Source organism: Patiria miniata, unplaced genomic scaffold (genome assembly GCF_015706575.1).
Source record: "Patiria miniata isolate m_02_andy unplaced genomic scaffold, ASM1570657v1 HiC_scaffold_6, whole genome shotgun sequence".
NCBI lineage: Eukaryota > Metazoa > Echinodermata > Asteroidea > Valvatida > Asterinidae > Patiria > Patiria miniata.
This window is the reverse complement of record NW_024037073.1, coordinates 19,543,890-19,561,293: the sequence shown is the minus strand read 5'-3', so window position 1 is coordinate 19,561,293 and position 17,404 is coordinate 19,543,890. Positions and strand designations below refer to the sequence as shown.

Genomic DNA, 17,404 nt, shown 5'->3' with positions numbered 1-17,404 from the left:
TTAAGCAACGTTTTTATTTTTTTATTGTTTTGACAGGGAAGCAACTTAGCTGGCATTCGTGCTGAGGTCAGAGAGGCTCGTCAAACACTGAATCCAAATGCCGTGCCTTTTCTGCCTGCCAACCATCGAAAGATAAATCAGACATCTGCCAAGAATCAGGATCAACAACAAGTGATGGATAGTGCACTTGAGGGGACAAGTGCCCCACCCCAGCAAGTACCTGATGATCTGGAGAGTAATTCTGACGTAGACTCTTTGTGCACAGATGATGACGACAGCGAAATTGAAGATTACATGCTCGCTGAGCTTCAGAGGGAGGTAGAGGAAGATGAGGAAAAAAGGCGGGAGGTGGCAGCACAAACAGAGAGAGCAAATGATGGAGTAGCTGAACCAGAGAGCATTGCCAAGATACACATGCCTAGGGCACAAGATGGTGCAGCTGAACCAGAGAGCATTGCCAAGATACACCTGCCAAGGGCACAAGATGTTGCAGCTGAACCAGAGAGCATTGCCAAGATACACATGCCAAGGGCACAAGATGTTTCAGCTGAACCAGAGAGCATTGCCAAAGTACACATGCCCAGGGCACAAGATGTTGCAGCTGAACCAGAGAGCATTGCTAAGGTACCCATGCCAAGGAAACAAGGTGTTGGAGCTGAACCAGAGAGCATTGCCAAGGTACACATGCCAAGGGCACAAGGTGTTGCAGCTGAACCAGAGAGCATTGCCAAAGTACACCTGCCAATGGCACAAGATGGAGAGGCTGACCAAGAGAGCATTGCTAAGGTACACATGCCTAGGGCACAAGATGGAGTAGCTGGACCAGAGAGCATTGCCAAGGTACACATGCCCAGGGAACAAGATGGTACAGCTGAACCAGAAAGCATTGCTAAGGTACACATGCCCTGGGCACAAGATGGAGTAGCTGGACCAGAGAGCATTGCCAAGATACACACACACGGGGCACAAGATGGAGAAGCTGCGGCAGAGAGTGTTGCCAAGGTACACATGCCCAGGGCACAAGATGGTACAGCTGAACCAGAGAGCATTGCTAAGGTACACATGCCAAGGGCACAAGATGGAGTAGCTGGACAAATGAGCGTTGCCAAGGTAAACACGCACACGACACAAGAGAGCAAGTATCTGCCTACTACTGAGAATCCCAATCCACATCAGCCCAAGGGACATTGGTCTGGGCCCAAAACCAGCAGTTTTAAAATGGTTGTTCAACAAACAGCTTCAGGTGAGGAGCCGACAAACAAAGAGATGTTGTCAGACATCAACATGAGGCCAGGGGGCAAATCCTCCAGAAGAAGTAAGAGTAAATTCAGAATGAAACATGCAGACCATCTTGTGGACCTATTCTTCGTAGATACACGTGACCATTCACATCTTGAGGGTGCCAGCGATTTTGATGATGATGTTGCAGATGAGACAGAGCAGGAAGAATATTTCAAAATGATGGATAAGGAAATGCAGAGGGAGGGTCTTAGACATGTGGAAAGTGAGCCAGACAAGTACAAGATATGTTCATTCAGATTCGAGTCTACAATCACATTTGCAATCCCAAAGGGTGAAAATTCTTCCCACGAGATCTGCATTAGTGGCAGAAAAAACAGAGGGCAAGCATTGAACCTTGATGAGGTTGTAGTTGAGATTCTCGAAAATGATGACAGGTATGACCATGATGCCTCTGCAGAGAAAAAAACCTATGGCAAGGTCATCTGCATCTTGAAAAGAACCACCAACCCCAAAAGGAAGAAAATTGTCTGTACCCTGGATAAATACACTGACAACCTGATGGTGCCCAAAGACCGCACATTTCCCAAAATGTATGTTATTTCAGGTAAAGGTGTCAAGAGAGTTCACAAGGAACATGGTGTCTCAGCTGACTATGTCCCCATTTCAATTTTCAAGAAAAGGAGACAAAACAATGGCTTTGGCTTTGAAAGAATGGTGAAAGTTCCTAGAAAAGAGAGGCAAAGCAAACTCTTTTGTGTGAAGTTCCTGAAGTGGGATGAAAAAAATCGCTACCCTGTTGGTTACGTCACTGAAGAGCTGCCAGTTGGTGACAACCAAGAAGATGGCTTGCTCATTCTGAAGCACACCCATGGCATCAGAGATGATTACCCACCCTCCATCATCAGGGATCTTGTGAGCAAATGTCCAAAAGGTTGGCAGATACCAAAAGAGGAATTGAAATCTCGGAAGGACTATAGAAGCAAGTCAGTCTTCACTGTGGACCATCCTGAGACACAGGATCTAGACGATGCCCTGAGCATAGAAGAGAAGGATGGGGGGTATGAAGTTGGCATTCACATTGCTGATGTTTCTCATTTTGTCCAGAAAGACTCGACATTGGACCAGGAGGCAAGGGACAGAGCAGTGTCGTTTTATCCATCATTTTCTGAGCCAGTTGGTATGCTGCCCCCACATCTGAGCACAAATCTATGCAGTTTACTTCCTGACAAAGACAGGCTCGCCATCTCTGTCATAGTCACCATGCACAAAGATGCATCAATTACAGACGTTAAGTATGAATTGTCTGTCATAAAATCTAAGAAGAGACTAAGTTTGGAAGAGGCAGAACAAATGATCATGGCCCAAGGTTATGGACGAGAAGGATCGATAGAGCAGCAGGTTTGGCAACTGAGCCAGTTAGCCCAAAAGCGAAGACAGGTTCGTATGTCTGACAGTTGTCATGCTTACTCCCATTCCAAGGAGGGAGAGCTTTGCCATCCATTAGCATCCTCCATGGTAGAAGAAATGATGTTGATTGCCAACGAGGAGGTTTCAAAGTTCCTCCTTGGTCAATATCCAAAGCTTACCCCTCTCAGAAGCCAGCTTCCGCCTGACAATGAAAAGGTTGAAGCATGGCTCGACAGCCACAGAGAGGACATACCAAACAGCTTCTGCCTCCAGTGTCATCCCACCTTAGATGGTGAAGGAAGGGACACAAGATCTCATCAGGATGTGTTCATCTTGAAAAACACCGGGGAGAAGTTGATGCGTATCATGAATTCGCCTGAGGAGCCATCCGGAAAAATGTCAAAGATAACTGACATCATGTGCTCCGATGAAAACCATCCCCAGTTGGCTGTGGCTCTGACTGATTTACACCATATTCAGGAGAAGGCAACCTACAGTAATTCCAGCGAATATAAAGATACTCAGAAAATGAAGCACCACTCCTTGAAGAAGCCTTCCTACACACACTTCACATCACCAATCCGACGGTACTTTGATGTTGTGGTTCAAAGGCTGCTCAAAGCTGCATCACAGAATACGGGGGACGAGCCATATTCAGCAGAAGAATTATCCTTGATTTGCCATCACTGCACCAATCAAGGCATCAGAGCAAAACGGTTTGAGAAAGAAAGTGCAAGCTTTCACTTTGCTCTCAAGCTGAAACAGACACCAGAGTTGCTACAAGCATATGTTGGTGCCATTGGGGAATCTGGTCTGCAGCTGATGTATCCATATCGTAGTTTTGTTCCGAGAGCTACACAAAATGTTCCCCTTCAGCACCTGAACCCTGTGAAGAAACCTGAGCTGGAAGACAGCATGAAAGTCAATCTCACATGGAAGCTGAGGATATATGATGTAAGCAGGCCACCAATCCCGCATATCAGAGGTCAATCGATTCTCTGCACAGAGCAGTTTGTCATGAAGATCTCAGCAACTGATCGGCAGATGCTGCTGCAGAGAATCAAGATCAATGATCTTGATTCTATACGGCATATCTTTGCAAGGGTTTATGAAAGTCACAAACAGCTAGAGGAAGACAGACGTGTACGCCAGTTAGTAGGAGAAACTTCACAGCCAGTAACAGAAATATCACAGACACTCGACTCTGATGGGAGCCCTTCCCCCTTTGCTGAGTTCTCACGTGGTTTTCAGCAGAGCGATGTCTTGCAAGTGCAGCTCCATGCATCCCTGGTCAAGGGTGTGATAGAGCCTAGTGTCCAACTTGTCAGTCTGACTCCAACATTTGGTCTTTGTACTGAGCACAGGATGAAACCTGTTGAGAGTTTTGACGTGGTGGCAACAAAACGGGCAGTCAGATGCAACAGCATTCAGAAATACAAAGAGATCTGGCTGCCAATCGTGGAAGTGATGAGTGTTCACAATGCAGTCCACAGCAATGAAAGTCTTTTCATTCGAGGGGTGAAGATCTATTGGGACAACGGACAATCACCAGGTACCTGGTGTGGACGAATCAATCTCCCATCTTCATTCTGTGAGGAGTGGCACATAAGGTTCAGCCCTCCCAACACATCAGATGATAAAGATGAATTGGATGAGTCTGATGAAGAAGAGGTGAGCAAGGACCCTGATATGAACTTGGACTACCTGTGCATCCGTTACACTGATCTGCCGATATCTGATGAGACAAAGAGAGCTGTCAGAGAGCTGGAGTGCAAGTCAAGAGGCATGCAATCACAGAAAAGTACTGGCATTCCAGAGAGGATGCCTTTCACGGTCCATGCAACAGTAACAGATCTGAGACGCTACAAAGGCAATCGGGAGGTCCACTTTGCTGTGAAGAAGCTGAGCTCACCCTTCCCAAGGATCCTGTTGGAGTCTGCTGAGAGGTTTGCTTGCACGGTTGAGGTGATTCCCAAACAAGAGCAAGACAGGCAAGTCAACTTTCCATGGCGTTTAATTTCCATGACAATTATCAGTCAAAAAACAGGGCCCTTGCATTTCTCAGACTCAAAGCCATTTAAAATGACATCCATGATTTAAGTGTTAAACAATTTAAAATCTTTCAAAAAATGACATAACTTTCTCCAAGTATTACTTGAAACTTGATATTGATGTGGAGCTAAAAAAAATGTATTTTTTATCTAAAAGCACAGCAAAATTGAAATACTTTGACCCTTGATATTAAGACATCACTGGCAGCAAGTAACTTTTAGGACTATGGCCCCAAGCTTTGCCCAAATTGCAAACATTGATGACAGTGCTCAACTTACAAACATCTTGCGTTCATTTTGTAAATTATCCTGCCAACATTTCAACCATCTCTTTAGGCTTATCAAGTTGCAAAAGGTTTGCAGTTTTATAGTCACATTTTCAATTGCTGTCCTTTAATGATTATGGTGGATTTTTTCTTAATTTAGAGTATTGAGACAAAGCAAACAAATGCTTTCAAGAATGTCAAGAATTGTTTGTGCTAATTATAAACTCATTTTATTTTAAAGGGAATATACAACATTTGCAAACATCGAAAAGTAAAACTACCAAGTTTTTGCGAAATACCTTAATAGGATGTTGGTAAATGACAGTCTAAAGCATCCTGTAAAATTATGGCACCTGGTATACTGTCATTTTCAAGAAAAGTTGTATTTTTATATCAATTTCCAACGCTGATCGGCCGATCAGCGTTGGAAACAACTGGCTTTTTTTCAAATACTGGCCCCAATTGACCATTGCACTTGTTTGCAATCGATTACAAACCTATGAACGGGTACGAGCCAGCTAGACTGGTTCCCTGACCTTACAATTCCCCAATGTATGTAAACTGTTCTGTTTCTTCTTGTATGGAGTCAGGGAACCAGACTACAGGAAAATGATCGTTTTTCTTGGTTTTTATAGCATTTTCGAACCCAAAACCTCCAAAAAGTCAGTGTAACTATATTTGCTTTATATTTCCAACCCCCCAATTCCATCCATTTCTGAAAATTACAGCAAAAGCAAATGATGTATATTCCCTTTAATGTACATGTAGGCGACTTGAGAATGCTGTAAGGGATCTGGACACGGCCACCCCATTAACACAGAACATCTGCCTGTTGAAGAAACAACCTATTGGTATGAAACCTACCGGTATCATCATGATAGTTCCTAGATTTTGTCTGAACTTGTCCGAGTGTCGCCTTTCCTTCTAAATTAAGAAACCCAAATCCAAGACAGAACGTTTTGGGGTTAATTTATTTCAGTGTTCAACCAAAAAAGTGTTATTTGTTCATGTAGTCCCCCGGCCAGCTAGTGATTGCTTTGCGAACATCAGGTGTGGTATTCCTAAATACAAATTTCGGTTTCTGGTATGGAGCTTGCCCCAAAGGTGGTGCCGCGATGCGGATTTTTTTTTATTTGCTTTTTTACTTTTTTCCCTTATAATGTCGGCTGATGACTGCAAATGGTGCATGACTAAATTTAGTGCAAAATATATGGGAGCCCAGAGAGGCCACATAAAGCTGATACTCGATCGTAACCCCATCTAAAAACACGTTAAAATTGTGCAGCAGCAAGATTCCAGTCAAATCAGTGAGTTTGGCAGTTTTGAGACATCATCTTGCATTGAAAAAAAAACATTTTAATTTTGCCGACGTGCATGTGGCTACGACAATGCGCGCGCAGACCAGAAACCGAAGCCTTTTTTTGGCCTAAGCTTACATGACCATCACAAAATATCATGTAGACATAGCTGCCAACTAGTACGATTTTTTCGTAATTATTACGAATTGTTTGTTAAATTACGAAAATACGATTTGCCACTAAAACATTACGAATTTCCCATTTTCTACCTAACGAAAAAAAAAATGTAAAGTATCGTTTTTGACCGAAAACTTCTGGCGAAATGTCGCGATAATGGATGGACTGGTGACAAGTCTAATAAGAATGCAGTCAAGCACCTGATAGACATCAATGCAGTGTGCGCAGTGGAGTACTTGAGGACCAGACTAAAAATGTTTTTCAATGGTGTGTCATTTGTGTGCATCTCGTGGATGTGTGGTTGTGTGTACTGTATGTCAGTACTTTTCAGTGACGATCGTGAGCACATTTAGTCGCTTATTGCCGGGATGAGACCCATCAGTGCGAGATTTTAATCATGGAATTTAATAAGAGTATGGTTGGAATAATTGGTAATGGAGTTTGAGTTTGTCACAACGGACAGAAAAGATAAATCAGCATGCGTTTGCAAGGTATGTTGGCGGGATATTTCTATTGCATACGGTGGCCATAGATCATTGTGTGTAAAAACATGATACGAACTCGAAACTCAACATCGATAGCATGCATCTCCAAAAAAATATGCGCACATGTTATTGATTTTATTATTTATTTGACTTCAACGAACAAATACAGACATTAAAACAAAATTAATTTAAATTTTTTTTTTTTTTTTTTTATTATTATTTTTTTTATTATTATCTTTTGGCCTACAGTACATTATTATTCACAACAAGAAGGGTATGCACATGTATGTGTACATGTAAACCATGTACCTGTACTCGATGTTGGTAAAGCTTTCGATAAAACGAGAAGTTGAAAATGACCGCACGGGTTGATTACTAATTGGGATTTTGAAATGTTGGCAGCTATGTCTAGAGAACACGCTAAGAAAAACAATAATCCAGACTAAAGTCCAAATTCTTTTAAATTACTACAGTTAATTCAATAATTAGGTTTTGCTCTTCACCGACGTATAAATACTCAGTAAGTTACACCTCCTGAGTGAAAGTTGGGGAAAATCACTCGGTTTGGACTCGAACCCACGACCTAGTGCAGATATCTAACGACTCAACCACCTGAGCTTGCAGGATCGGTACTACAATTAATGGTATCAAGGACTGAATGAATTTGTCACAGCACATGTTCTCAACCACCAAGTATTTCAAAGTTGCTAACGATATGATCTATTATTAATGTTTTCTAACCAACGATTTAAAGTAACTAGTCTAATCTGCATGATAAACAAAAACAATTACACATAACTCTATAGCCAAAGTTGAAAAATAATACTCATGAAAATACATATTATCTTGCTTGTTTTAACCAACATTTAAAATTTCACCCTATTACCCAACAGATATGGGGACTGTTGGAGATGATCTGAGGTCCAGTATGGCTATGGACACGCCATTTGGTCAGCTGAATAAATCTCAACACATTGCAGTTTCTCGAGCACTCCAGCAGCAGTTTACTGCTATCCAGGGGCCTCCAGGTAAAACTTTGCTTTCTTTCTATTTCCGGACTTGTGCAACTGCAAATTTGGGTCGTCTTCAAAATAATTTGTCATTATATTGTTGAAGAAAATGAGTGATTTTTGTGGTAATTTTGGTCGAGTCCCGAGCCATGAAGGTCGAGTCCGAGTCCATTTATAAGGGAATAAATAAGTGCTAGGCCAATATTAAACAAGTACGTTTAAAATTAGCCAGAGGTCTGGACGCTATTATCGGCGACTAGGCCCCTAGCCGGGTTTTAATACTAGTCCAGCATATATCTATTCCCATCATAAATACCTTTTCGGCAAAAAGTCACAACAAGTCAAAGTTATACATTTCCAACGCACTGTTCAACAATTTTACTATATGTTTTGTAAAATACCCCTCTGTGCGAGTATGGCACAAAAAATCTCTTTGTGTGGAGATTGGCGTGTGCGTTGCGCATACGGGGGATGTGGCGCAGAATGCAGAGGTGCCTTAAAAAAGTGTCTAAAACCAGTCTTCTTTTTTTATCACCGGTTTAAAAGCACACACGTGACGGGCTCTCGACCAGTAGGCCTAAACTGTTAAAAATAGTAATTTATGAAAATTTGGGCAGAGTTGTATCTGCTACTGTACTACTGACCATGTGATTCACCATTGCCATTTGTATTAACATATATTCTACATTGTATGTACAGGCACTGGAAAGACAATTGTTGGAGCCACACTGGCGTCCCTCTTCGCGGAAATCAATATGCAGTCTCCACCATCAGGCAAAACACCTCAGGTTCTGTACTGTGGACCCTCAAACGAGTCAGTCAACGTGGTTGGTGGTGAGTCAGTATTGAAGCATTAAGCTGAATTGAATTATCTGTGATAAATCTGAACGACCAAAAATCCTTGTTTAAAAGTTTGAGTTTGCCAACAGTTAGTGCCAGTTTTCACAAACACTGAAAATCAAAGATGTGTTGCTTCCTCAACTGTCATCGAAGTTTACTCAGTAAGGAGCAGCTAAGACCTGCTCCTTGCTCCATTCTTAGTGTTTTTAGCGCTGCTTTAACACGACTTTCTGAAATAAACATCAGATTTTTCTAAAGTTTTTTTTGGGGGAGGGGTTAAAAAATGTGTGACTCGCAAGTCACAAATAATTAGTGTCAAGACTGAGTCATGATGGTTGAGTCTAGTGTCCAAGTCAAATTCTTTTGCCTAGGTGACTAGAGTCGAGGCCGAGTCACTGAAATTGTGACTCGAGATGGACTGGAGTCCGAGTCTTGGACTGGTCATTGAACACTGCTCTCTATGTTCAGGTTATCTGAAGATACTCAACTCGAAGGTGGCGCGCGTCTACAGCGAGACCATTGAGCGCCTGGCATACCCCATCCCTGGAGATCCTGCCACCATCTCTCAGAACAGAACGAGCCAAGAGAACAAGGTGGACCATCGGCTGGACGACATTGCCCTGCATCACCTGATCCGGAAGAAATCCAACGGCCACAGCGAGAGGATTAGAGAGTTTGACCGAGTCTTCAGTGATTCTAATCACAAGGCCTCCGCGGAAGAAATCCGGAACTACAGGCAGGAAATTGCCAAAGCTGAGGTGAGATTCTCAGGCATGATTTCATCAGACTTTTGGATCAGAGAGAAAGACATTATCAGTATAAAAGCAATGCATATTTCAGACCTTTCATCCATTTTTCAGACTTTTCTTTTGCATTGAGACTTTCATCCCTGTTTCTGCAGTGTGTGTTCAAAACAAAATTTTGACCACTTTTTCCTCAAAGATTGGGATTTCTTTTTGTTTCTAAGGCTAAAGGCCAGTCCCTACTCCTTTCGAAAGCTAATGCAAATTTATGACGTCATGGTAAGTATTCACATTGCAAATTTGCAAAAGTTGAAGACATCATTTCAACATTGAGCAGATTTCACAGTGAATTTTTCATGACATCATATTCGCATGATGTATGAAACCAGCTGTTAGATTTCGAAAAGCCATATACATGTATGCTAAAGTGCTATCAACAATAAGAACTCTGAATCTCAAAATTGTTGAAACTTGTGATTTCAACAATTGCTGTCATTTCCCTGATTATCATGTGAGGGATAACACTCTGAAAAAGAACTGGATGTGAATTTGAAGCCAAGAGCTGATTGTCTATTTTGCCTTCTCCAGAAGGAGGAGCTGAGGAAGTACCACGTCATCTTGTGTACGTGCAATGCCGCTGGGAGCCGTCGCATCAAGGATAATGTCAAGGCAGTGCAGTGCATCATTGATGAGGCTGGCATGTGCAGCAAGCCAGAGACACTCATCCCACTGACTGCCACCAATCCCGAGAAGATTGTGCTTATCGGTGACCACAAGCAGCTCAGGTGAGCATACATTTCTTAAATTAGAGGCAACCTAATGGAAATTCTACATATACTGTAGTTAGTGACGAAATAGTTTGCAGCCGTTTTAAAGATAAAGTCCATCATTTGTAATTTGTGCATTTTGTTCGTTTGAAGCAACAAACGTGTTCAAAATCTAATGAAGGATGCTGAACAACTAACCATGATGAAGTTTCAGCTCAGCTTCAGCCGTATATTCCGAGAAAACAGCATTCCAGGATCTCGGTTTCAAATCAAAAGTTGCTGAATCATGTTTTGAATTAGGCCTGAATTCAGAGTCCGAGACGCGTTCTCACTGAGCCGATTGCAGCTATACGTGATATCGGGCACTGATCCGACGAATTATAGCAGCCGCGTCGTGCCAATGCTGGCGCGCGCTTCGCCGAATAACAAAACGAACTACTAATTTAAATTTTCCTACGGAGCGTCTTAAGACGCATTGTTGGAAAGGCCTTCTTTCGTTGATAACTACAAAATAACAGCTTGCCAGAAAGAATAATTTCACAGTGAGTTTAGTCCCCTTACTTTCTTCCAACCAAGTATGTTTTCAACAACAATCACACCAGTTACATTTGTACTTTTCGGATGGCTGCAAATGATGGACTATAGCTTCAAAGCATTTTGCGACAACAGCGATTAGCTTTAGGTTTTGAGACTACACTTATTTGAAGGTAGAGTATATATCATTTGCAGCTATCCAAAAAGTAACTGACAAAGTTATTGTTGAAAAGCAAACTTGGTTTAAAGATTATAGTAATGGCACTAAACTCCCTGTGAAATTGTTCTGTCTGGCATGCTGTCATTTCGGAGAAAACAAAAGTTTATTTTCATAACAACGCATTTATGGAAAATTCCGTTAGTAGTTCGTTTTTAATTAGGCGAAGCCGTGAATGGGTATGCGCAGGTGTTGACACAAAGTACACATGTGTGCGGTTGCTATTTCAGGCACAATTTAAAATGTGGCTCGGCAACTTTTGAATTGAAATGAGATCTTAGCACAAATGACAAATGATGTACTCTACCTTTAATCACATCCGTTACAATGCTCTGTCCGTTCATTCCATGAAGTGTGGGCATATTTGATGCAGTTAAAAATAAACTGATTTTTACAGTGAGCATTTTGGGCTATAATTTTCATGCAGTTTGTAGCACAATAAAGATATATTTGAACTTAATTGTGTATTTATAGTTTTTTCATATGTTACTTTTTTCAGGCCAATCATAACAGCATCCTTAGCAGAGGAGCTCGGAATGAAAATTTCCATGCTGGAGGAGTACGAGAAGCATGCCATCATGCTGACTACACAGTACAGAATGGTAAGGGACATTGGAAAAAATATATAGGATTTAATCACGTAGCCCGACGAAGGCCTTAATAATAATAACAATGTGTGTAATTTTTGTGCAAGTCACATTTTTGCACCACCGGCCCCCCCCCCCCTTCTCGCAGTCTGCCTTGATTCAGTGGCACTAGTTTTAATTAATATCAATTATTTGAAATCTACATTTTCGCTCCTTTAAAGTTGGTAGGCCTATACAGTGACATTTCGATAAGTCAAACCAAACTCTGATTACTCAAAACAACTGTTAAGTCAAACAAAGAATCCATATTCCCTTCAGTAGTATAACAATGATACATGTATACAACCCTGCTCAACTCAAAACCCTGCTCGAGACAAATCTTGAACCTATCAAAATTTTGATATTCTTATTATGAAATTTCAAAGAATATAATGTCCTACAACAAATAAATTTGTTTGTTTGTTTCGCAGGCCTTTGCACGGCCCAGTTAAGAAATTCCGCACGCTATCCACAACAAACTAGGAGCATCCCGCTCCGAGTTAAAATGTTGAAATTAATTAGCCTAATTGATTACTTTTCTCGGGCCGCTTTTTTGTGTGCTATGTCTCATTGGAAAGGTCATACATGTAACTAATGTAATGCTAAAAAATTATCAAATCAATTTGAAAATCTATTTTTAAGGTGCCGCACCCAAAAAGCAGATAAACACCAACTTTAAGTTTTGCTCACTTTAAATATTAACCCATGCCCCCCCCCAAAAAAAGTAACGAAATAATAAACATCAACATTGCCTTTGTTTTTTAATATATATTTTTTTGTAATGATATATTATGTATAGCACGAGACCATCTGTAAGTTCCCGTCGGACACGTTTTACAAGAGCAAGCTAGAGACAGCTGAAGTGGTGAAGCGAAGACGGCCTGAACCAAAAGCAGTGCAACGCATCTGGCCGGCCGAAGGGAAAGACTTCCGGAATGTCTTTTGCCACGTTGACGGCAGGGAGGAAACACAGAGTGTCAAGTCAGCAGATGCCAATGAGAATTCCAGGGCAAATCCACAAGAGGTCAAACATGTGGTATGTAATTCCTCAAATTATACATGTATGCTAGGCAGTGCCATGGCAAGAGGTCATTTGTATTGGGAGTGGGATGGGGTGGGGGTTAAAAAAATTGTGTAAAGGACAGGGGGGGGGGGGGTAACATCTTCCTATGGGGTACTGTTCAAGCGGTGGACACTATCGGACAAGGTGGCACTTTTTCAGAGCACTTTGCCAGCGGTTATGAGAAATTCCATAAAGAAAACTCGAGGACAAAAAAGGCACTCGTTTAAAAAAAAATCTCAAAGTTGTAGGCCTATTCAATACAATAATTCAGATGTTCAGTGGATGATCAAATATGTTGTGTATTTTTGGTACAGTTATTACAAACTTAACGACTCTTCAGAGGACCTTACAGAAACTTGAGACAAGATTGGAAAACTCTATTTCTAGAAGAAATCTCTTTTCCTCCTTGTAACCTTCTTGAAATAAGTACAGACCCAGGTCTTTTTGGCATATTGGACTTCTTTAAAGTTAAAATCTGCCTTTTATCTTCTTCATTCAGGTACAGATAGTTCTCAACTTGATTACGAAGTGCAAGATAAAGCCGGAAAGGATACTTGTGCTATCCCAGTATCGACTGCAGTGTACCAGGATAAGAGACAGAATAGAAGAACTCGGCAGGCATGATCTCAAGAAAGTGACGGTCAGTACCGTCATTACTAGTCAAGGTGAGTAGCGAGTGGTGAGTGGTGTACCATAATATAGACGGCAATTCCAGATGGATGGGACATACATACTTTTGTTTTATTTATTGGAAGCATTGGGGGGCCACAAGCAATATAAAATGTCCATAACAATATGGTATCTCGCTGGCAACATTTTACCATCTTGCTTCAGCAAGTTAAAACCTTGCCACCGTGAGATAGTATCTCGCCAGACAAGATGGCAAGCCAACGTAGTGAGATACTATCTCACCCTGGCAAGATAGTAATTAGTCAGGTTATTATCTCTCAGTGGCAAGTACAATCAAGCCATATCTAATCATGTTTCCGAAAAAGGTACTTGCCGTGGCAAGATGGTGAGTCACTGCGGCAAGTTCGCTGCTGCGACATACTATCTCTCACTGCAGCAAGATAGTTCCCGCCACAGGGAGATAGTAAGTCACTGCAGTGATAACAATCTTTTCTTTTCATTGGTTAATACACTAGTACTGTTGTGCAAAATCTAAATTCACATTTAACTCTCTGAATTTTCAGGTGGGGAGAGAGACTATGTTGTGTTCTCCACTGTGCGTTCACTGCCGAGGCAAGAGATTGAGGAGAAGCCTACCCTGGGTTGGAAGAGCCGTAACCTGGGCTTCATCATGGATGACAACCAGATCAACGTGGCCCTGACGAGAGCCAGGAAGGGTCTGATCATTGTTGGTAAGACTAAGAGCCAAGTTTGAGTTCAAGCAGGGGGCATTACTGGAAGTGGGAAGGGGGGATGTGAACCTAAATCTACTGGTCCAGTGGCTAAATCGAGACGGCAAAATAGGTGCTATCATGAACTGTGAACCTTAAGGTCCTTTCACTACCCAGAATATATGTCTTGGACCTGTGTCCGACACAGAATTTTTTGGGAACCCCTTTCACACTAGCAAGAATCCAACTGGCTTCAGACTAGCTAACAGTTTTATGAAACAGTGCGTAACCTACACCATGTGTAGAAAATACACAACAAATTTATGGCGCAGCTACACAATAAATGGTCGATTTCACGAAACTTGGCATAGCTTGGAGAGGGGGGGGGGGTGCTGCGGTGCAAATGGTTTGACTGTGGCAATTGCGAATGTAGCCTATTTTCAAGTAGTATAGGGTTGTAAATGGTGCCATCAAAGTCAAAATAGTCCATATCCCCCAACAACAAAAAATAAAATTTTTGTGTGCAGTCAAACATTTTGGGCAAAATTTTAAAAATAAAATCAAACTTCTACACAAATTTGAAAAGAAGCCATGTGAGCCCCCCCCCCCCCCCGCCATATTGCCCTACTGGATGTTTCTCAAGTTGGTTAACTTTTTCGCTTTATTGTATTTTTAAAGTTTGTTACACCATATAACAGCTGTTGAAACTGACATAGGGCAACCATGAGGGTGGGATTCCAAAATGGCATTTATCTTGCTTTGGTAACAAAGTCTTCATTTTCAACCTTTTTACTGCAGGAAACCAGCGCCTTCTGCAAGTTCATGACACCTTCAAGAAACTACTTGATCATTACCGACACAAAGGTGCTGTTCTGAATGCAGAAACTTTTGTGCGCCGGTTCCGCCAAGTTCATTCGTCTTAAATTTCGGACCAACTTCTCAGCATTCTATGCTTCACAAGATGGAATTTGCATTGGGGTAATGTACATTCAACAATGTACGTCAGTGAAGGGCAAAAGCCAATTATTGAATTCTCAGCATTCGTTGGGACTGACTACGTACTTACCTTCCGTCGTAAGTCTTCTGAGGAGCTCACATGACAGAGAAAGCGTTCACAACAAAATTGAAAACCCGACAAATAACTTTTATAACATTAACTCCAATCTTCCTGCTCATCATATTACATGCTTCGTAATCCTCGTGTCTACCTTTTCAGATATGATCCAGTATGTAAATATGTATAGTTATTTTGTACTTTTGATATCCTAAACTCAGTCAAGCAAAAGAAGCACTGTATATAAAGTAAATGTAAGACGTAGGCAAAGAGTAAAGATTAACTTTTGCAAATGTTTGAATCTTACATGAAACGTGTAAGAAATCTGCTCCAGACAACCAACTTAATTCCTACTGACCTTCTCGAAGATTGGTTATTGTTTACAACCCACATCTCAGATGTACTTGATCTCATCATTCAGAGCATCCTCCTGTCATCTTGCTCAGACCATTTCATTTGGATGAGAAATTGTTTTGAGCAAAAACGACAAAGTTTATTATTGCTTCCATCACTTGCCCATTAGAACAGACTCCAGGATATATGAAATAGATGGTGGAATGTTGAAGGTTCATAACCTAACTCAGGCCTAGTCAGAGGTGCTCCTTTTCATCTTTCAAAATTTGTCTGTAAAGTTTAAAATGGGTGGATCAGAATCATCATGTATTGTCTATCAACCATGAGAATATTAACCATTAGTATGTATTAGATATTATGTGATGTACGTATTATATCGAAGATACAAGTTTCCAGATTGAAGTGCATGCTATACATTGGAGAAATGTATATTTTCTATGTTTATCTAGAGTAAGTGTTTATAACTTTTTTGTACGATAAAGTATAGGCGGAGGAATTTGCATATATGTATAAAGTAAAATTTTATCAAGGAAACTTGCATGTAAATGTAATAATGTAATGTAAATTGCATGTAATAATGTATATTGTACAGTGTATCATATTTCAAATGTACATATATATTACTAAAGTTGTAATAGTAAAAGTATGTAGTTGTAATGGTTTTACAATAGTTATAATATATTTGCTGCTTTTATTTTATTGCAGTGTATTGTGTTGTAATGTAGGCCCATTAGTTTTTTTTGTGTAGTAATTTCTAATGTCCCAGTAGAAGCCAGTTTTAAACTGTTTGGGCACACCCTACGTAAAGAAATGTAATTTAGCTAGAGCAAATAAAATACTGTAGTTTGTAGTTTTATACAGGGGAAATTTAAGTTTCATTTGATAGCCAAGTACTTACCGAGCTAATCAGTTTGATGTTGGTATAAATTTACTGGTATAAGTGCAAGAGATAGTATACCAAAAGTTAAACAAATTTCTTTTAAACAAAAATTTGTCTGGCTGCATTTCCAATCTTGCCATCAGTTTTGATTTTGATTTTAAATAGTTGCAGATCTAAAGTTTAGCTTACTTGCTAATATTTTTCTCCATTCATAGCAAAGCTAGCTTGTCTGGCCTGTACTTGCCAATTATGTTGTTAATAGTTGATTAATAATTAGTATATTTGGATAGGGCCTATGTCTGACCTGTACTTACCGTACAGATATCAAGCCTGGGGAAAATTCTGAAACTAGCTGACTAAGTATCAAACTGTTTTAGCTGATTTCAAGTGGAAGTCTGGAATTTTCAACTGGGTCTACCTATTTTCAAATTGGTATAGCCTAGGCTACATAGTTTTTTTTCTGAAAGCTGCTTATAATTGAAGTAAATTTCTAGTACAGTTGGGCCAACTATATAGATTGATATTGAAAAAAATAACACCGAAATCACGGTTTCTTCATGTAATTGTGATCGCTTGGTAAGGCAACTAGTATTATCATACAGAATATACTATAACTGTCCAGAATGTTTGCTGCGTTAACCTTAAAAGGGCAATGGCATTGACCATACATATACATTTAAATGTACATGTACATTTAAAGGTATACATGTACAGAGTTTCAAGTAATGCATTTTTGTAAACTTGTATGCAAATGCCCAAAAAATGTTTAAAAAAAAGAAGAAAATCAATTACTTGCGTCGTTGTTAGAAATTCCGTAAACAGGTCTACTCTTTATATTAATTTGTAAACTTTTTAATACATTTGTGTAAGACTGTGTAATCTTTCTTACTCAATTATTGGAAAGTATCATGTTGTAGTAATTGCAGTCGTCCTTTGAGATATTTTAACAATTAGAAATGTAGTGCTTTCAGGAGATTTAAAACAGCTTGTCCAAATTTAGGTTTAGTGAAAGCTGTATGCTTGCATGTAAATAAAGACGCGCTCACAAAT

General features: G+C 40.5%; 1 protein-coding gene across 5 annotated transcripts in view; it reads left to right on the top strand.

Annotated features, from left to right (window-relative positions):
* The window catches only part of LOC119742480, a 39,398-nt gene extending 21,994 nt beyond the window's left edge, over window positions 1–17,404 (top strand). For 2 of the 5 annotated variants that reach the window (XM_038218415.1, XM_038218416.1), the window contains exons 21-31: window positions 37–4,640; window positions 5,735–5,817; window positions 7,820–7,954; window positions 8,636–8,770; window positions 9,245–9,534; window positions 10,108–10,304; window positions 11,537–11,639; window positions 12,463–12,699; window positions 13,226–13,391; window positions 13,920–14,087; window positions 14,865–17,404. In XM_038218415.1, coding sequence (XP_038074343.1) covers window positions 37–4,640; window positions 5,735–5,817; window positions 7,820–7,954; window positions 8,636–8,770; window positions 9,245–9,534; window positions 10,108–10,304; window positions 11,537–11,639; window positions 12,463–12,699; window positions 13,226–13,391; window positions 13,920–14,087; window positions 14,865–14,989 — 6,243 coding nt within the window. In that variant the 3' untranslated portion in view covers window positions 14,990–17,404. The remainder of the gene's footprint in view (window positions 1–36; window positions 4,641–5,734; window positions 5,818–7,819; window positions 7,955–8,635; window positions 8,771–9,244; window positions 9,535–10,107; window positions 10,305–11,536; window positions 11,640–12,462; window positions 12,700–13,225; window positions 13,392–13,919; window positions 14,088–14,864) is intronic. The other 3 variants (XM_038218419.1, XM_038218417.1, XM_038218418.1) reach the window with 3 other exon arrangements.